This window comes from Antechinus flavipes, chromosome 1 (genome assembly GCF_016432865.1).
Source record: "Antechinus flavipes isolate AdamAnt ecotype Samford, QLD, Australia chromosome 1, AdamAnt_v2, whole genome shotgun sequence".
Classification (NCBI taxonomy): Eukaryota; Metazoa; Chordata; class Mammalia; order Dasyuromorphia; family Dasyuridae; genus Antechinus; species Antechinus flavipes.
In genome coordinates, this window is record NC_067398.1 from 211,442,792 (window position 1) to 211,463,995 (window position 21,204).

A 21,204-nucleotide genomic window follows, 5' to 3' on the forward strand; every position below is an offset into this window, starting at 1 on the left:
TCATCTGTAAAATTTATTTTGAATTATTTGGAGATAGCAGTGGTCCATGTCTTAATGTCTAGCAATACCAGTAGGATGTTGGTATTAAAAAAGAGAAGGGACTTTGCTTTCATGGGAAGCATTGGGTCAGTAAAAGAGCATTGCAGGTTCCCAAAAGCCTTTCCTTCCCTGAGGTACAACTCTGAACCCAGCACATTGTCTAGCACTGTCTGTCTTCGATATACATATGATGGGCAAGTTCTCTAAGATGTCCATAAATCTGGGTGATTGGGTTGATTTGAGTGATCAACATTGAAACATTAACATTTGATCTGCCAAACTCTTTTGAGTGAACACAGATCTCTTCCAGGAGGTTCTTCAATGTTCAGGGGTTTGATGTCATTAGCACAATGTCAACCCCAAAAAATCCCATCTGGAGGAGATCACCATCCACAGGACTATATGTTCTATCACAAGGGAGAACATCCTTGCTGAGCATACATTTCCCTAGTTTATACCTTGCCTGATGTTTATCATGAGAGAAGTGTTAAGAGACGAAGTGTTCAGAATTTTTCCTTATTATTTAATTTATTTTTGAGGCAATTGAGATTGTGACTTGCCCAGGATCACAAATCTAGTAAGTATTTGAGGTTGGATTTGAATTCAGGTCCTAATGATTCCAAGGCTGGTGCTTTATCATCCACTGTGCTACCTATCTTCCTGTAAATAGGTTTTAGAATATATATTTTTTGAGAGATTTTGAATAATTTTGACATATAGATGGAAGCCTGTAACATGTTTTCTTCTGTTAAACCAAATACTTTTTTCATAGTCAATAATGTTAGTATTATCAGCACTGGCAGTTATGATCCATTGTTGAATATCATTTGTGAAAGCCTCCTTGTTTCCTATCAATCCCTTCATTGAGGATGTCCTTGATTTGTATATAAACGACTGATAAAGATTTTGTATAGTTGGGAGAATTGGCTTAAGGGTCTGTAATTATTGATGTGTTGGTTGCCTTTTTTCCATAAAAAGGTGAAATACTTTTTTTATACAAGTTTGTTAGTTCCCCATCTTCAGTTAATGCTTTCATAATTGTCATCGCCAGCACAGTTCACCTTTAAATAATTTTGTCTACTTGCTTTTTCTATTTTTGTTCCCTATAGTAATATATCTACCTCTTCTCTAAGCACATGTAGGATTGTAGTGGTATGATTCAAGTGTGGTGATTACACTTTTCTCATCGTGATTTTTGCAATTATTTTTCATTTTTACCTTAAAGTCTTCCTTCAATTTTCCTCATTAAGTGTTCTTGGGAGAATGTTGCTCAGTTGGATAGTTTAGCAAGCTTTCTTTAAACTGGTTTTCCCCTCCACTACTGCTCTATGCTTTAAGTGATCCAATCTAAAATTATTAATTATCCTCCTACTAGGACTTTACAAGTGAGTTTATATTATAATCTAATTATAATGCTGTGAAATTGCCTTTCACAGCATTTTTCTCCCTGTGACAAATACATCATATGGCTGGCTAAGGCAATTTCTGGGATCTTTTGGTCTCTTCTTTGTGGCCATTAATCTGCATAGATTTTTAAACTTCTGGATAAAATTACTATAATTAATGTTCATGTAATTTCTGTGGTCAGTTTACCATATTTTAAAGTCAATGATTATTTAAATAGCTCAAAAAGTTTTCTTCCATACATAAATATATGTATGTATGTACATTATCATTCTTCATTTTTTTTTAAGTCACATTCTGATTTTAGATCCAATAAACTGATGATCTAATTGCACACAACTTACACAGGGATAATTACTACATCAATTAGAAGTCTTTTCTTCTCCGTTAAAATCTATTTCATTTTTTGTATTAGTTGATGCTTTCCATGTGTGGTATCTATCATTTTTTAAAAATGAAAAATAGTATTCATTGTATCAAAGAATCAGGTTCTTGTATAATTTATATGTCTTTGGGTTTTCTCATACCATGCTTTCATATCTATATCTAGCTACCTTTATATCTATACCTACATCTATATATCTTTCTATCTCTTCCTCCATCTTCATTTTTTCCCCCTATGAAATGAAATCACAAAATAGCAGAGTATATGATTTAATATGGAGAGTCTCATGAAGTTCTTTATAGAACTTTTAAACTTTTTTTTTAACTCTTTGTCCTTAGTCACTAATAGTTTGTAAATCATCATTATTTTCATGGTTTTCTTTCTGTAAATACTTATTGTATGATTATTAATAATGCATATTAATGATATGTATTATTGATAATTTTTTTATATTGATCAATATTTGATGATCAAATATACCATGAAATATTGTTTCTACTTGCCTTGGGGTGTACAATAAAATCTACTTTGCCAATCCTTTCTTTGCCTCACCAAAGAGTACTTGTACATCCTTACATTTTACTACTGTCTTTATTCTGGTTTCATTTATAACAAGATTATCGTTCCTCTAGCTGCATGTCTACTTTTTGGTCATTTTATAAAGATTTATAGTAGTCAAAATAGTAGTAGCCAAAGATATATAAAAATACTGAGCTTTATTTGTTGATATACTAAAAAACTCTGATACTTAATTTTTTCTATTTTTTTTCTCAGAATTTTGTCACTATCACATTGCAGCAGGAGGAATTTTTCAGGACTAATGACCTTATATCTTATTTTTCTTTGGTTCATAGGTTGCCATAGCCTAAAAAAAATATTCAGTATAGGTGGTCAATCTATTGAGTGCTGATGTGTCTCTCTATAGTTAGATAGATTATCTGTAGAAAGGGTTCTTAGCTGATTTTTGGGACCATCTTCAAATCCTTTCCAGTATATAGAACCTGTCAGAGTTTTCACTATGCTGAATCAATCAGACCACTCATTAAGCCCTGTTCTAAGAGCTGGTGATAATAGTGAAATAGTCTCTTCTTCCAGGGGAGAATTTATTTTAATGCAGCTGAAACAAATGAGTGTATGCAAAATGAGAACTAGATCGTTTTGGGAAGGGGTACCTTAGTTTCTGGGGTAGGAGAGAACCAGGAAAGATTTCATGAAAAAGCAAAGCAGCGTTTGAGCGGAGTCTGAAATGAAACCAGGGATTTGAAGATGTTGAGATGAGAAAGGAGTGCATTCTAGGAAGAGGGGCAGGAAATATAAAAGTTCAGAGTTGGAAGATAGATTTGGTAGAACTATAATTGTAGAAGGATTTTTTTTTTTATTATTATCATTGAGGTGTTTAGAACCACTTAAAAAAAAAGTCTGACTCTTTCATATCCCCTTTTAGGATTTTCTTGGCACAGTTGCTAGAGAAGTTTGCCATTTCCTTCTTTAGGTCACTTCACAGATCAGTAAACTGAGGCACACAGTTAATTAGGTGACTTGCTGGGGGTCATCCAACTAATAAGTGTCTGATGTTTGAAGTGTTTGAAATCAGAAAGATGAGGTTTCCTTATTCTAGGCCCAGCACTGTATTCACTGTGCCACCTAGCTGCCCTAGAGGGATTCAGGCTAACTGTATTAACAGTTATTTGTTCTTGTGAAAAGTACCACATGTAAAAATTATGATTATTCAACAAGAATGAAGAACTTTAATCATAGAATTCCATATTTGGAGGAGTCCTTCAAGATCAATTATTCCTGAATTTTATGAGTTTAGCTATAGAGCACTATTTTGTTTGAATACATTGATAGAACCTGTTAGTTTAGGATATAGTATATATTTAAAATAAAAGGTACCCAAGGAAATTTTGCAGCAAAATAGAATTAGGACTATTTTCCTGCCTTCTCCCCCACATTCTAATTACCCAAATAACATTGTTAGCACTGAGATGTACTCACAGAACCATAAGGATAAAAACTTTGCTTTCCCATTTCCATTTCTAGCATATTGTCTGGAATCTATTAAATGTTTATTATTGAATTGAAGTAAATCATATAGAACTCCAGGATACTGCAGGATCCTATAATATTGCATTTTGAAAAAATACTGATCTCCACTCATCTGGGTCAAATAAAAAAAATCTATATTTGTATTTTTAATGAATTAAAATGCAATCTTGATTAGGCAGAATAAAGATGGTATATGAAGCTGAATCCCTCATATCTAACAGGTTGACTAAACACTTTACATATTACTTTCAGGTATACCTGCTATATCTCTATAGGAGGGTAGAGTTGAAAAGCCAAAAAGCAAAATAATTCTTTGGGACTCCTCATGGGCCAAACTCTACCAAAAATTTTTGGACATAAGTTTGAATGATGGGATATTCATTAAATTGGTGCTATGTGCTGAAAATTCTGCCAAGTTCTAGGTATACAAATACAAAAGGTAGAGCCCCTGACCTCTGTAAGCTTCCATTTTTTTTTATCATGTCCATTTCAACTAGATTGTCTTTTCCAGAGAAAGAATTATATTTCTACATGTTTAAAGTACTGAAAACTTCTTCCTCTGCTCACTTTATAGTACTTAGAATGCCTAATTTTACACTGTAGCTCAAATGCTGTTTAACCTTTCACTTGCCTTGCCTACAACTTCGAGTTGATCATCTTTTTTTGTGTGTGGAATTTTGCGTGAGATTTGTGTGGAATTTCCCTCTTTTGGTGCATTTAAGTCCATTTCTTCAATCTTGGAGATTGAGAGATTGAAGATTGAAGATTGGCGACACCCCTTCAGTTAGGGTTGTTCTTCAGCCTGGGGATCATAACCTCTTCATTCTGATGCAGCTTTGTAATGCTGGGGTCACATTCTGTCTCTGTTTCTTTTACCACTGTTCATGTTCTTCCTTCTTGCGTGTCTGGTTCTCATCTAGTCAGATGATTATTTTGTTACCTTTGTCAAGCATCATTTGTCTTCAGTAATGATGTCAAAGCCAAACAGAAATAGGTATCACAAAAACAAACATAAATATCCTTTCAGGTCATATATTGATTTAAAAATACATATATCCACACAATCTATGTTCTATTGCATTTTAATTTATCTTGCTAAATATTTCCTAATTATATTTTATTCTGCTTTGAAAGTGTCTCCTCTCAACTTCATGACTAATTTTGTCTTGGAGTTTTTCCTCTGAGGAACTTGTATGCTATTTATTGTATGGGAGAGAGTTGTTCTGGGTTGGATTTAAGACTACTAGACCTTTAAGATTTTATGGTTAATACTGGAATGAAATGAAAAAAAAAAACTAGCAGTGTAATGCTGGAGTAACTGAGGCAAGATAGAGATTAGAGAGTTTTTTTTTATTTTGAAATGTATTTATTTAGTTATTTTCAGATTTCAGTTTTTTATTTAATTAATATTTTTCAGAAAATATTTCCTAAAATATAAGAGATAGACACCTGGGATCCTTCTACAATGCCATCATGAGGAAAGGGGGGAAGAACCATCTGACAGCATCTTGACTAACTGCTAAGTTTTTATTCTATACTTATGAAGTACTAGGAATAATGTCAGTGCCCTCTGAATTTGGCACCTTGGAACAAAACCCTAACCACTCCATGCTAGTTAAAGATCTGAATAATTCAGATCAGCCTGTCTTTTCTTTTTAAATATGTTATCACTCTAGAACAGTCGTTCTCAAATTGTAATCTGGAGTCTTCAAAACCCTTTAGGGATCCATTAAGTAAAGTAAAAACATTTTTATAATATTAAGATGTTTTAATTTCTTTTTTTTATTATAGCTTTTTATTTACAAGTTATATGCATGGGTAATTTTATAGCATTGACAATTGCCAAACCTTTTGTTCCACTTTTCCCCCTCCTTCCCCCTATTCTTTCCCCCCATGGCAGGTTGACCAATACATGTTAAATATGTTAAAGTATAAATTAAATACAATATAAATATACATGTCCTAATAGTTATTTTGCTGTACAAAAAGAATCAAACTTTGAAATAGTGTATTATTAGCCTGTGAAGGAAATCAAAAATGCAGGCAGACAAAAATAGAGGGATTGGGAATTCTATGTAATGGTTCATAGTCATCTCCCAGAGTTCTTTCGCTGGGTATAGCTGGTTCAGTTCTTTACTGCTCCATTAGAACTGATTTGGTTCATCTCACTGCTGAAGATGGCCACGTCCATCAGAATTGATCATCATATAGTATTGTTGTTGAAGTGTATAATGATCTCCTAGTCCTGCTTGTTTCACTCAGCATCAGTTCATGTAAGTCTCTCCAGGCCTTTCTGAAATCATCCTGCTGGTCATTTCTTACAGAACAATAATATTCCATAACATTCATATACCACAATTTACCCAGCCATTCTCCAATTGATGGGCATCCACTCAGTTTCCAGCTTCTGGCCATTACAAACAGGGCTGCCACAAACATTTTGGCACATACAGGTCCCTTTCCCTTCTTTAGTATCTCTTTGGGGTATAAGTCCAGTGGAAACACTGCTGGATCAAAGGGATCACAGTTGGATAACTTTTTGAGCATAGTTCCAAATTGCTCTCCAGAATGGCTGGATGTGTCCACAATTCCACCAACAATGTATCAGTGTCCCTGTTTTCCCACATTCCCTCCAACATTCCGCATTGTCTTTCCCTGTCATTCTAGCCAACCTGACAGGTATATAGTGGTATCTCAGAGTTGTCTTAATTTGCATTTCTCTGATTGATAATGACTTGGAGCATCTTTTCGTATGGCTAGAAATAGTTTCAATTTCTTTGTCCGAGAATTGTCTGTTCATATCCTTTGACTATTTATCAATTGGAGAATAGCTTGATTTCTTATAAATTAGAGTCAGTTCTCTATATATTTTGGAAATGAGGCCTTTATCAGAACCTTTGACTGTAAAAATGTTTTCCCATTTTATTGCTTCCCTTCTAATTTGTCTGCATTAGTTTTGTTTGTACAAAAACTTCTCAATTTGATATAATTAGAGAGTTTTTAATATTTTATTTGAGAGGGAGAGATTGAGGCCAAAACAAGATCCATGTTGACCCCAGCAGACTGTGAGTCTGCTGAAATAAAACATAGGCTGATAGTTTGTGACTGAAGAGTCAAATGTAAATTCTTAAGGGATGGGAGGAAATTGGAAATGTTTAGAGGTAGTGGGGATAGAAGCCAGAAGATAGATATTAAAGGTTAGAGGGAGGATGATTGAAGGAGAAACTCCTGATAGGCATAAGCAATCATGGAGCCAAGTAGAGAGGCAGGCCTTAATGAAAACAAAATTTTTTATTAGAGTTGGGAGGAAAGGAAGAAAAAGATGGAAGATGCTGGCAAGAGATTTCAAATAGGGAGAAGATGAAGCTCGATATAGATGGCAACTATTTTCTGAATAAAAAATAGAAACACATCTTCTCTTGAAATTGAAAACCAGAATTATGATTTTTACTTTTCAAACTCTTGCTAACTCTACCCCTCACACAGTTACAATATTAAGTAATTATTTTCTCTATTAGTGAGTCTTATGCAGCTATAAGAGTAACCAATGTAATCATGTTTCCCATTGACTTTGAATGTATAATAAACCAACTCTTTTTTTATTTGTTTCTATGATAAAAGCATATAAGCCATCCTTCCATTTACCTGTAACTCCACTGTGTTTTCTGATTTCATTTATATTAAGAATATCAACATTGACATGATTCAGATCTTCTAAAAGTATTTCAATTTATTAGCCATTGGACAAGGATTTTGTATTTAGTGTAGCAATAAAGTTTATGATCTGATTGTTGTGTACCTTTGTGTGTGTGTGTGTGTGTGTGTGTGTGTGTGTGTGTGTGTGTGTGTGTGTATCCTTTGCATCCCTATCTGCCATTGCTATTATATCATCAAAAAGGAGCTGGATAGTCCTGAAAGCTATATTAAATTTTTCTTTGTTTTTTGAATTCTTATAACCAAACAATTCATCACTAAATGACCAACTGTCTGGTAATGAGTATGTCCCTTTTAAGCTAATTTTATTCTCAGGAGGCATCTGAAGCCCTTCTACTGTAGTAGAACTTGCTGAAACTTTTGTTCCACTGACCTAGCCTTGAAGAACATAGTTTCACTTTTCTCTCATGATTTTCCATCAGAATAGGACTTTAAAGCTTTGTGCAAAATTTTGTATTTTCATACATTGTTTTCCATAAATATCCCTTGCTTGAATGTCTACCTATTGCTCTTAGGTCTAGCCAGTACCAAACAGAACAATCCTGGTTTCTTCAAAGTCATAGCTCTCCAAATATTTGCCTACTTACCACCCAGAAAGGAATATAACAAAAAGGAAAGAGGACAAATAGTTTAAAATTACAATTGTGCTGCCCTTGCTAATTCTCTATAATCTCAGCCCTTGTCTCCTTGTTTTACCTATAGTTTACCTGTAGTTATCTTTGAGTCTTATGGTCTTCACTGACTTGTTTAAACACAGAATTGATCCTACTATTACTGTGTAGACCTAATGTTTCTACTAGGTTTTTCTACTTAGCTAGATTTTGAGACTCCTGAATTCTGATGTAAATATTCTAGTTCAAGTTTTTTTTTTTTTAGTTTAATTATTTTTTTAACCAGAATTGCACTAAATAAAAGGAAAGAATAGAATATAGAGAAAAGCTCAAAAGATATTGTCAATTGTCATTGACCTCATGACATCACCCACATCTCTTGGTATTTTCTGTGCTCAAGAAGTTTTCTCCCTGCCTCCTTTCCTTCTTTCTTTCTTTTTTCTTTTCCTCCTTTCCTCTCTTTCTCTCTTCCTCCTTTCCCTTCCTTCTTCTCTTCCCTTCCTCCCTTTTTTTCTTTCTTTTTTGAGCATTTATGATCAGAGAAAAAAGAAAACCGAAGTTTTGCATTATATTCATCTTTTGAAGAACAATGTCACTAGTTATCAATTTTTTGTGTCTACCACATTTGTGAGAACTGTAACAAACATTTTTGCGTGTCATTTCTGTTCTGTTGAAGAGTTTGGGCTTTCTGCAAGTTGGCATCTGTTGTAGTAAGTTCCAAACCCTATGAAATATGTAAGCAGGTTAATTTTTCCCCCTTTAATTTATAAAATTAATAAGTGAAAATCAAGGGCAAGAGATATCTCTCATGATAAGAAAACAGCTTTCTTATTTAGGGTTCAATTAAAAATTATTCCTTCCTAGTTACAGATACTTTCTAAAAGCAAATGTTTCCCTTTTCCTACTACTTCTCAATATTCTTTTATTATTATTATTATTATTATTATTAAAGCTTTTTATTTATAGAACACATGCATGGATAATTTTTCAACATTGACCCTTGCAAAACCTGTTCCAAATTCTATCCCCTCCTACCCCACCCCATCCTCTAGATGGCAGGTAGTCTAATATATGTTAAATATGTTAAAATATATGCTAAATCCAATATATGTATTCATATTCATACAGTTATCTTGCTGAACAAGAAAAATCGGATCAAGAAGGAAAAAAAAACCTAAGAAAGAAAACAAAATGCAAGCAAACAACAACAGAAAGAGGGAGAATGCTAAGTTGTGTTCTTCACTCAGCTCCCATGGTGTCCTCTCTCTGGGTGTAGATGGCTCTCTTCACCACTGAACAACTGGAACTGGTTTGAATCATCTCATTGTTGAAGAGAGCCACGTCCATCAGAATTGATCATCTTGTTTCAGTATTCTTCAAAAATAGAAAATTCCTCAGGGAATTTCCAGTCTGCACCAGACTTCCAGGGACACATAGAACTTGGATGGGTGGGGAACAGAGACAGAAGGAAAAACATTTGCAAACATCACAGCTCCAGAAGCACCTAAAGGTCTCACCTGGATTTCTTATTCCTTTCTTTCGGATCTCTCTCTCTCTCTCTCTCTCTCTCTCTCTCTCTCTCTCTCTCTCTCTCTCTCTCTCTCTGCTGGGGCAGTTGGGTTAAGTGACTTGCCCAAGGTCATACAGTTAGGAAGTGTTAAGTGTCTGAGACCAGATGTGATCTCAGGTACACCTGACTTCAGGGCTGGTACTCTATCCGCTGTACCACCTACCTGTCCCCCTCTCTCTTTCTTTTCCTCTTCCCCTTCCTTTTCTTTTCCTTCTCCTCTACTTCTTCTTCCTCCCCCTCTTTTTCTCCCTTTTCCTCCCCTCTTCCTCCTCCTTTTCCTCCTCTTCCTCCTCCTCTTCCTTTCTTCCTCTTCCTCTTCTTCCTCCTCTTCCTTCTCCTCCTCCTCCTCCTCCTCTTCTTCTCCTCCTACTTCTCCTTATTTTCCTTCCTTCTTTCCTTGTCAGGCACTGTGCCAAATGCATTACAAATGGAGCAATAGAATCCATGGGCTACTGTGAGGCATGATTGCACTTCTCAGAGAACAATTCATTGCAATTAAAAGAGACTACAGATTTAGGAACCACTTTCATTGTTAATACTCATCATTTAAAAACAATCTTGATGTTATTTGAGCCCTCAAAGCTACATCATGCCCCACATAATCAAAGTAATTTTTAAACAGGATTTGACTGTTCAAAATCTCTTTAGATTTTTAATGTGATGAAAGAGTCCTGAATTTTTTAACCACCTGACCAAATATAAGCAGCATGAAAGATTATAGCCAATTGTAACCTTTACTTTCACCAGAGATAACCTAATTACATGTGGTCTGGGAGCATTCCATCATTCTGAGCTCTTTCTTTTAGAAACCCTGGAAGGCTGATGTGATGTCCTCTGTCCTACAATTCCAGTGCCAGTTTTGGTGTTATAGCACGTCAACAGAATTTGTCCACGTAGCCACCCTGATACCTAAGGCTGGTTTAGGTTTTCTGAGCAAGGTGAGCCGGGGATTTTTTAAAAGTGTATACAGCAAGAACCATCTTGTTCTGGACTTTATTGAAACTCTAGGACCTACAATAAAAAATAAATAAATAAGGTCTTTTTCATTTGCAAAGAAAAACCTATTTATTTTCAGAAACAACTGTGTTAAGCCATAACGGGCCAATTGTTGGGAATTTCATTCCCTAGTTACCACAGTAGATATTAAAGAATAAAAATTATTTACCAGATGAGTGATTTAAGTGCCAGTAGGGGATAGACTTCTGTAGTTTCCTTTCATTGTTGCTCATCAACAAAATATGGCAGAAACCAACGAGTACAGGGTTGGTATGATAATGGTCTACAAACAGCATGCCAACCCAGGCTTGGAATCCTAGAGTCAAAAGGGTCCAAAAACAAAAAAAAAAAAAAAACAAAAAACAAACCTTAGACCCCAGAAATGTATCTTTGCTTACCCACTGCATTAAGTTCCTTTTTTGTACAATAATGGGAAATAGAATGCTGAGGTCAGTTTGTCAGGACATAACAACATACGAGGGGCAGGTAGGTGGTACAGCTGAGAGATACCTAACCTGAATTCAGGAAGACTCAATCTCTTAAGCTCAAATACAGTCTCAGATACTTACTATCTGTGTGTGACACTTAACCCTGCTTGCCTTAGTTTCCTCATCTATAAAATGAACTGGAGAAAGAAATGACAAACCTCTGTGGTATCTTTGACAAGAAAATCCCAAATGGGATTAACTTCCATGTACCTGCAGTTCTCTTTTTTTGCCTCCAGATGGATCTCAAGTCTTTGCTTTGACTAGCTTCTGGCTGAAAGATTTCTAAGTGCTTTCTGATATGGTTTTGTTATTAAAACCATTCACGGACAATCTACTTCTTTACTAACAATGAGTATAACCTTGTAACTAGTTAACAAAATGTTCACATGAATAAATTAAGTAGCAATAGACTTATGTTACCTAAATGTTAAAAAAATTTTAAATTTGTATGTTAAAATTTATATTTATATGTTTTAAGAAGGTATTTGTCTGTTTCATTAAATTCCAATTACGGTCTCAAAATATCTAATATTCATTTTTAAAAATTGAATTCCAAATTCCTTTCCTCTACCCCACACCTTGAGAAAGGCAAGCAATATGATATCAATTATATATGTGAGCTAATATTTCCATATTATCCAGGTTGCAAAAGAAGATATGCACTCACAAGAACATTTTAAAAAGTGAAAAAAATTGCTTCAATCTCCCTTCAGAGTTCATCAGTTCTCTCTGGAGGTGGGTAGCATTATTTATTATGAGTCCTTTGGAATTGTCTTGGTCTTGATCAGAATAATTATATCCTTTTTAACTGATCACTGGTATAATATTTATGTTACTGAATTATTGCAATCATGGAGGCAAAGGATACTTACCCATATCAGCAGCTTCATAGCCATTCTGCATGATAGTCCTGTCTATGCGTGCTATTAACCAGGTTCCCAGGATACAACTGACAAATAGTCTGAACAAACAAGCTCCCAGGCCCAGAAGCACATTGTAGAAAAACAGAAAATAATTGAAGTTGTGAAATGCTTTCCTGAAAATAGGAAAGTTCAAAAGTGAATCCTCTATTTTTTTCATAATTATTTAATATTTAGCTTTCATTTGGGAGCTAAATATACAAGAAACCTCAGTTTATTCACTTCAATCAACATACATTAAAGTCTGTCCTAAGTATTTAATGAAGATACAATGATGAAAACAAAAAATAGTCCCTGTTTTAAAGAAGCTTACATTTTACTTGGGGGTGGAATAAGATATAATATGTACACAGAAAAGTAAATGTAAAGGCATCTGAGGAAGGCATTAACAACTGGAAAAGATAGCATATGACATATAATAGGCAATGACATCTAAATTGAGTCTTGAAAAATAAGGATTCTAAGAGGCAGATGGGTATGGAGTGATAGTATTCTGCTGATGGAGGAACAGCCCCTCAGAGGATATAACAATGGGAAATGGAATGCTGTGTTTGGGGAAGGCCAATTTGTCAGGACATATCAACATACTAATTGATATAGTGGGCAGAGCACTGAGCCTAAAGTCAGGAAGATTCATCTTCCTGAGTTCAGATCTTCCTCAGGCACTATGTAACCTGGGTAAGTCACTTAATGCTGTTTGTCTCAATTTCCTCATCTGTAAAATGAGCCGGAGGAGGAAATGGCAAATCACTCCAGTATTTTTCCTAAGAAAACCACAAATGAAGTCACAGAGAGTTGCATATGACCAAACAACTAACATACCAAGAAGTATGAAAAAGAATAATGTGAAATAAAACCAAAAAGGTTAGATAAAGTCAGAATGTGAAGGGCTTTAATTTCTAGGCTGAGAAATTTGCATTTTATTCTATACATAAAAGGTACAGCGGGATTTTTGAGCAGGGGAATGGTATGTTGGACAAAGCACTGGACATGGAGTCAGAAAGATCTGATTTAAAATTCCCCTCAGTTATTTAATAGCTGTAGAATAAGTCAATTAACCACTGTCTGCTTCTGCTTTATTTTCTGTAAAATGGGAGTAATAGCAGCACCAATTTCCCAAAAATGTTTTGAGGATAAAATGCGATTGTATGAATAAAGTGTTTTGTAAACCATAAAGCATTATATAAATGAAGAAAAAGATGAAGAAAGAGGAAAAAAGGAGGAGGAGGAAGAGAAAGAGAAGCAGACGGAGAAGAGGAGGAAGAGGAAAAGGAGGAGGAAGGTAATGCATACACTGGAAAGGTCATTGGTTTTGGTGTCAGGAGATTTGGGTTTAAATCTGGCTTCCTTCATTTATTGCTAGCATTATTTTAGCCATCAAGATTAATCTACAAACTGATCAAGTGATGATTATGTTCTAGGCTCTGTGTTAAGCCCTGGAGATACAAAGAAAGAGAAAAAAAAACAAAAAAACCCCCAAACAAATCCTTCCCACAACCAGCTAATATTTTAACAAGAAAGACAACATGTATATAAATATATAATACTACATTTTATAAATACAAAATAATCTTTAAATGAGAATGTAAATTTCTTATCGATAGGAATAGTTTTATTCTTTGTATTTGTATTCCTAGGACAGTACCTGCCATCTAATAATTACTATTAAGACAAGTTTATTAATTGATTGAAGAACTTGTTATTTGTCCTTCATTCTAGAGAAGGACCATGACATCATGTCATAACATGCAAGTGAACTGGGTTTAAGTGAGAGAGGGCTGTGCAAGATCACCTGCCTCACCTTCTCCTCCAGAGCCAACCGGATACAATGGCCAGATGTAGATCAAGATGACTGGAGATGGCTCTGGATGCAGGAGGAGATCTTGGGGGAAGAGCATGAGCCCCCTATTGAAAGTGGAATTTGAACTGAGTCTTAAAGGAAGTCTGATGTTACAAATTAAGGTGAGGCACTGGGGCAGCCAATGAAAAGACTCAGAAAAGATATGGAATATTGTCTAAGAGACTGTTGGAGGAAGTAGACCCATATTAGAAGACTAAGAGTGCGTTGAAGGGAATAATTTGTCTGAACTAAGGGACCAATTTGTGAAAAGCCTTCAAATTGCCAGAGACATTTGTATTTGATCTCAGAGGTCCTAAAGCCACTAGAATTTATGGGATTACAGTGATGATCTGATCAGACTGGGGTTTTCAGAAAATTATTTTGGAAGCTGAATGGAGAATGGACTGAAATAGAGAAGCATGAGGCAGGGAGACCAATTAAAAAGCAATGGGATAGTCTAAGTGAGACATAATGATGGCTTGAACTGGGATGGTGGCTGTGTGAGTGGAGAGAAGGGGATATATATGAAAGAAGTCATGGAGATAGAGATGACAAGATTTGATAAGTGGTTGGTTATGTGGAGTGAGAATGAGGAGTCAAGGGTAACAACAATGATGGAGACCTGGATGATTGAAAAGATGGTAGTAGGGCTTCGAAGGAAAGTTATAAGTTCAGTTTTAGACATCATGACTTTTAAATGCCAGGGACATCCAATTAAAAATGCTCACTTAACCTTTCTAAGCTTCAGTCTCCTCTGTGTTAGATAGACTTTAAGGACCCTTCTATCTCTAAGTCTGTGATTCTCATATTATTTTGGTACTGTGTGGAGGATGGATTGGATAGGAAAAGAGAATGGAAGCATAAAGGTCAGTTAGGAGGATTTTGTACCAGTCTATTGACCTTTCTTTAATACTCATTCTTCTTGACTTTTCTGTAGCCTTTCACTCTTTCAGTAACCTTCTCATTATGCTACCCTTTTCTCTCTAGACTTCAAAACACTATTTTATATTCATGCCTGTCTGCTCTTTTTGTTTTCTCTGCTGGGTCTTTTTCTAGGTCATGCCTGCTAAACATGTATGTCCCCCAGTGCTCTGTCCTGGACCCTCTTTTCCCTTTATACTATTTTACTTGGTAATCTCATCAGCTCCCATGGTTTCAGAGATCATTTGTATAATTATGATTCTCATCTACTTATCTAGTCCTAATCTCTCTCCTAACCTCCAGATTGACATATCCAATAGCCTATGGGAAATCTCAAACTGGATGTCTCATAGAAATCTTTAATTCAGCATGTCTAAATTTGAACTTACTATCTTCCATGTACCCCATCCTCAATTCTCTCACCATCCAGATTTCTCTATTATTGTCAAGGGCACAGCCCACACTTGTCTCATTCTTGAATCCTTATTCTACTCCCTCTATCCAATCTGTTGTCATGGCCTGTCAATTTTACCTTCATAATATCTCTTGCAATTGCCTCCTTTTATCCTTTGAGGTGGAGGACTTCATCATCTCACATCTGGACTGTTGCAATAATATACTGGTTTAGTTTTTTAGTTTTTAGTTTTTGGCATTCAAAGCCCTTTATAAACTGGCATTTTCTTTACTTCCACCTCCCCTCTATATTTTGTGATTCAATGCTACTGGCTTCTTTGTGCACAAGATGCTCCATCACCAGGAGACTCTAGGTATATTTGCTGACTGTTCTCATGCCCAGAATACTCTCCTCTACATCCCTGGATTCCTTCAGGTCCCAAGTAAACTCCCATATTCTATGTGAAACCTTTCCTGATCCCACTTAATTATTATTATTACTTAATTATGTCATTCAGTCATATCCAGCTCTTTGTGACCCTGTGAACCATATATCCATTTTTTCACTCAAAGATACCCAATGTTATTACCTTCCCTCTACAGATTATTTCCAATTTATCCTGTATATGTCTTGTTTATATACTGTTGTTTTCATTTTGTCTTCCCCATTAGTCTATAAACTTTTTGAAATCAAGGACTACCTTTGCCTTTCTTTGTATCCCTAGATCTTAGCATAGTACACACAATAGGTGCTTAGTGAATTTTTATTGAGATTAAAAAAAAAAACAAACTCCTGTCTTTCTCTTTCTTGGAAACTCATTGTGAGTTTATTTCATCCTTTATATTTGTATCGCTAGTTCTTAGTATAATACTTGGTACATAGTAGGCTCATGCCCTTTTTATTTCAGCCAAGTTGGACAACTAATTATTTCCTGATTCCAGGGAATTTATAGGGGCCATGCTTCATGCTTGGAATGTACCCCTCCATTTCTTCCTGATTCTTCAAATTTGTTTTCAAGAACTGCTGTTTCCATGAAGCTATTTCCTAACTGAAAATAACTCTCCTTCATATTTTCCTAGACTGTCTTGTCTAGATCTTTCTTTGCCCTTATCATGGTATTCCTTGTATAATTCTTTGTGCAAATAAATCTTATCTCCTATATAACATTGCAGGCTCCTCAACAGCATGAGCTCTATCCTTTTCCTTTTTATCCTTAATTATGATTATGTTACCTTTCATGTGGCAGGTATGTAATAAACATTCGTCAAATTCCATTGTTGAATACTAATGTTTTATGCCATGTTTCTGCATAGTTTACTTTTAATTTGTTACTTATATTTCAGTTGTCCTATGAAAAATATATATTCATATTCCTGAAAAAAGTAGACAACTTAAATGCTAAATTCAAAATGTGAATCAACTTTTTTTACTTACCTATTATTTAGAGCTAATGGTTTTTGCTTGTCTCCAGGTTTAATCTTTGGCTGGAGGAAAAATCTTGCAGCTATCTTTAGTTGTAAAACCATGAGTCCCACAACAATAGAAATGGTGAGACTGAAAAATAGAAGAGAAGATTAGAAAATAGTCTGCTCTTTAATGGGTCAGATTATCAGTTGTGCCTAATTCTTAGGCCTAATTAGGTCATAGAATGTCTAAATGGAACAGTAGATTGAGCTTGAATTCAAATTTGATCTAACACTTACTAGGTACATGAACCTGTCCAAGTCACTTAATCTCTCAGTTTCTTCAACTATAAAATAGAAATAATGACAGCATCTAACTCCCAGGGTTATTATGAGTATCAAATGAAATAATATTTCAAGCAATTATCATAGTGCCTGGCACATAGATACTATATTAATATTAGTGATGATGATGTTGTTGTTTTAGGGATAAAATTGTCTGTGATTATTTATAGCAAATCCTAAATACCTCACTTGCTAAAATCAGTGAAGGGAAATTATAAACTGCCAATTATCTAAATCTTGAGAAATAAAGATTAGGAAAATGACTTTGAGAACTGCCTGATCCTGTCTCATTCTTTAATCATTGAATTAGAACCAAGAACATTGTTCAACATACTGAGGTTGAAGTTATAAAACTAGGGAAGTGCTTCAAAAAAAATTTAAAAATGAAATCACTCATGTTAATGTGTTAAGAAGAAACCTATATAACTTACATTCCAATTCCCAAACCTTTCAGCATTTCTATTCCTTGGTTATGAACTACTGGTAAAACCAAACCATACATGATCATCACACCAAACAGACACTGGACCACATGAATGATGAGGTAACCTGAAGGCCAAGGTGAAAAACAATAAATCAACAAGCATTTATTAAATGTAATACACCATGCTTGACAAAATCAGTCAATAAACCCTCTGATAGGACTGAGATAGAGATACAAGGTAGGAGGGATAGTCCCCTATTGTCTAATGAATGTAAAAACAAGATAAGAAATGGAAGCAACTGTAACTGTCAGTGCTGAAAAATTACCCATGCATATATCTTATAAATAAAAAACTATAATAAAAAAATATAAAAAAAGAAATGGAAGCAAGGACACAACTGAAAGAATTAGCCTTTTCAAGAATAAAAATACTGAGAGAATGGAAAAAGAGAAGATGAGTAAAATCACACAAGAGGGAAACTGAAGGAGTTCACATCAGAAGACCTTAATCTTTTCAAGATTTGGTTTCATCATTTGAGAGTATGAAGGTCATAAAAAGATTCAGGAGAATGGAGAAAATTTTGATCACTCTTTAGCCAATTATAGTTAAATAACATGATTTTGATGTATCAAGGAAGGCTGAGATGGGTTAGCATGTATTTGTAATAGGCTCAATTTATATGGCTTAATGAATGAGGAAAAGTAATGCTCTAGGTCCTGGAAACAAGAGGAAAGAAAGTGAATGGTATGGGTTATACAGAAGGTTTAGTCTTAATAGAGTAAGAATAATAGTAAGAGAGTGATAGAAGATAAATACTTAAAGTGATATTTGATCATGATGTCAAGGCTAAGAAAGGATTCAAAGGATCAGAAGTCATAATGAAAGCAAAGAGCAGTTTCCATAGGCAGTAAGGGAGTGGAAGAGGTAGAAGGAAAAGTGCAGAATTGAATTGCAGAATTCAAAATCTTCATAGTAGAGCAATACTAAGAAAGTAATGTTCAAAGGTTGATGATCCAGTGGGTAGGTAAAGCATAGTGAAGATAAAGATCATAAGAACGTTGAGGAACTGTGAAGCCAGAATGGCCATAACATTTCTTTAAATCTCTAAAGATTACAGCAGCAAACAGTATTGCAAGGAAGATATGAATCAGGATAAAAGGAAGGGGGTAGAGCACCCTGGACTTTAGATGTCCATGATTAATGTAGGGACAGAGTGGTATATGAATGTTAAAGAAAGAAACTGAGAGATGATAGCAAATGATATCTAGAAGTGGCAATAAGTCACAGGAAAGGGGAAAATTAATAGCATAAGTTTTAAGGAATGTATGTCCTCAGAGGAAAAGACAGTTTTTAGTTAATTTAGTTAATAATTAAGAATGTCAGAAGAATAGATATATGATATTGAAGTATTTATTTACAACAGAATAGGAATTCCAAAAAGTATGAGAGAAAAGGTCAGTAGTAGAAAGTAGTAGAAAAGGGAGAGGATGGATAGGCCTTGGAAAGGGATAGGACTGAGATAGAGATACAAGGTAGGAAAATGGGTTGATGCCTGCAGTGAGAATTTTGAATAACAAGATTTAGGGAAGCAGGAAGTTAGGGAATTTTGAAGGCATGTTATTGACAAGGGAGGTGGGGATAGAACTGAATAAATAGAATTGAGTAATGGAAGACTATTAATCACATTAACCTTGTTTTCAATTAGAAGCAAAGCAATTTCTTATTAATATGTAAGGATAGAGAACTTACCCCACAAAATATATGCTATTTGCCAACCTGAATATCTTGCTATGGCCACCTGAAACAAAAAACAAAAAACAAAAAACAAAAAAGAAAAGAAAACAAACAAAACAAAGCTATGTCAGTTTACTGTGGTGACAATATTGCAAGTAATCACAATCTAGATAACAAAAATTTCTGTAATGTATACAAATAGTATTTCTTTTTCTAACATATTGTACATGAAGAAAAAATTATTTTTAAGTTTCCTATGGATTAAGGGACTATGCTTATCTCAAAATTGTGTTATACCTCTGACAAATCTGAGAATGAATAAAGAAATTTTTAAAAAAAGAGCCAGGGATTAATGTGCCTTCTTGAAATCAGAAGATAATTTTTCAACTGCTGTTTATGTCAAACTCCATTGTTTGGCAAATCACTTGTCTCAATTTTTCTATTTATAAAATGGAGATGATTTACTTTACAAGGTCATTATGAGAGTCAAGGAGAATGTATTTCAAGCATTGCATAAAAATAAGATATTAGAATAAAGATGTAAATCCAGGTAATTGGATAATTCTGGCAAAAAAAAATCTCCCTTTGAATATCTTTACAGATCACTTAAGTAGAAATCATATTGTGGTCTTGATGTTATTTTAATTACCTGAAAATTTTTATCAAGATAACCTCATTGATTTATTTTTCTTTAATTTTAAAGAGTTCATCTTATTATTGATAGAGATTCATTAAATGTGCAAAGTGCCATCATTCTGAACATATAGTTAATACTAAATAAACTACTTATTAAATTGAATGAAACATTAAAAGGAAATATGACTCTATTCACATGGAATATACATCATCATAATTTCTAAAAATAAATTGAATAGTCCTCTTTAAACCTTTCTCAATTGAAAAAATGAATGAGTTAATGTGAATTAAGTTCATATAAAGTTTATCTTATATATTTGTGTTTAAGTTCTTTTATTTTCATTATTTCTTTCTTTAGCTGAAATTATTTTTCTCCTATCTCTCCCAAAAGCTTACCCCTTCTCTGCTTTTTAGTTGTCCCCATCTTCTCAAGTAGATGAAATATCCTCTAAAGGCAAGCCCATAGTATTTGGTATCTGTCTTATGGCACTTACCATTTTCTGTCTTGTATCAGTTATTGGCATCCTTTTATCTGATCTATATAAGCTCTTTGAAGGTAAAGTTAATTTCTAAAATTGTTTAATATATAGTAGGCACTTGGTTATTGTTTGTCCTTTGTTCTCAAAAAGCACTGTGACATCAGGGAGGTGAAGCCTTGACAAACAAATGTATTGGATTTAAGTGAGGGAAGACTGTGCAAAGTCACCAGCTTCGCTTTCTCCTCCCGAGCCATCTGAATTCAGTAGCCAAACATACATCAGGACAACTGGAGATAACTCTGAATCCCACTAGAGACAGTGACCTTTTTAAACTAACGTCATTAACAGGTCTTAGTTTCATTAAGGCAACAATATTTGTTGAATGAATTAACGACTCCAAGAAAATAAAGAATAACTCTCTCCTTAGTGCTTAGAGAAGAGCAATATTAGGGGTTTCCCTTCCCTTTAAGACTGATTTTCAGGGATCTAAATGCTCACTAATCTGATTCTGAACAGTGTTGTAATAACCTATTCCCTAAACTATCCCTCCTCTCTCAAAACAGGGACAAGTACTATAAATTGGTTTAATTTTCATCACACTAATGAAAATGCTATGTTGACTATTTCCAATGATAAAATCCAATGGACTTTTCTCAATATTCATTCTTCTGTACCTCTCTTGGAAACATTGTACATGATCTGCTCATTTTTGCAAACTTCAACTGCCCCCATGACATTGCATTTATTATCTTTTGCTTTCTACTTTTGTCTGTCTTTCTTGGACTCTCTTCCTTGTGAGTATTATTCAAGACTAAACTTGACCCTCTGCTTTTCTCCCGATTTACCCCATA

At 34.6% G+C, this 21,204-nt stretch overlaps 1 protein-coding gene across 1 annotated transcript in view; it reads right to left on the reverse strand.

Moving 5' to 3' along the window:
* Nucleotides 1–9,792: 9,792 nt before the first annotated feature.
* Nucleotides 9,793–21,204, reverse strand: part of LOC127544865 (stimulated by retinoic acid gene 6 protein-like) — a 48,260-nt gene continuing 36,848 nt past the window's right edge. Inside the window, exons 13-18 of the mRNA XM_051971745.1 lie at nt 19,254–19,302; nt 17,511–17,628; nt 16,766–16,885; nt 12,129–12,292; nt 10,938–11,084; nt 9,793–10,783 (exon numbers count right to left, since the gene is read on the reverse strand). Coding sequence (XP_051827705.1) covers nt 10,638–10,783; nt 10,938–11,084; nt 12,129–12,292; nt 16,766–16,885; nt 17,511–17,628; nt 19,254–19,302 — 744 coding nt within the window. The 3' untranslated portion in view covers nt 9,793–10,637. The remainder of the gene's footprint in view (nt 10,784–10,937; nt 11,085–12,128; nt 12,293–16,765; nt 16,886–17,510; nt 17,629–19,253; nt 19,303–21,204) is intronic.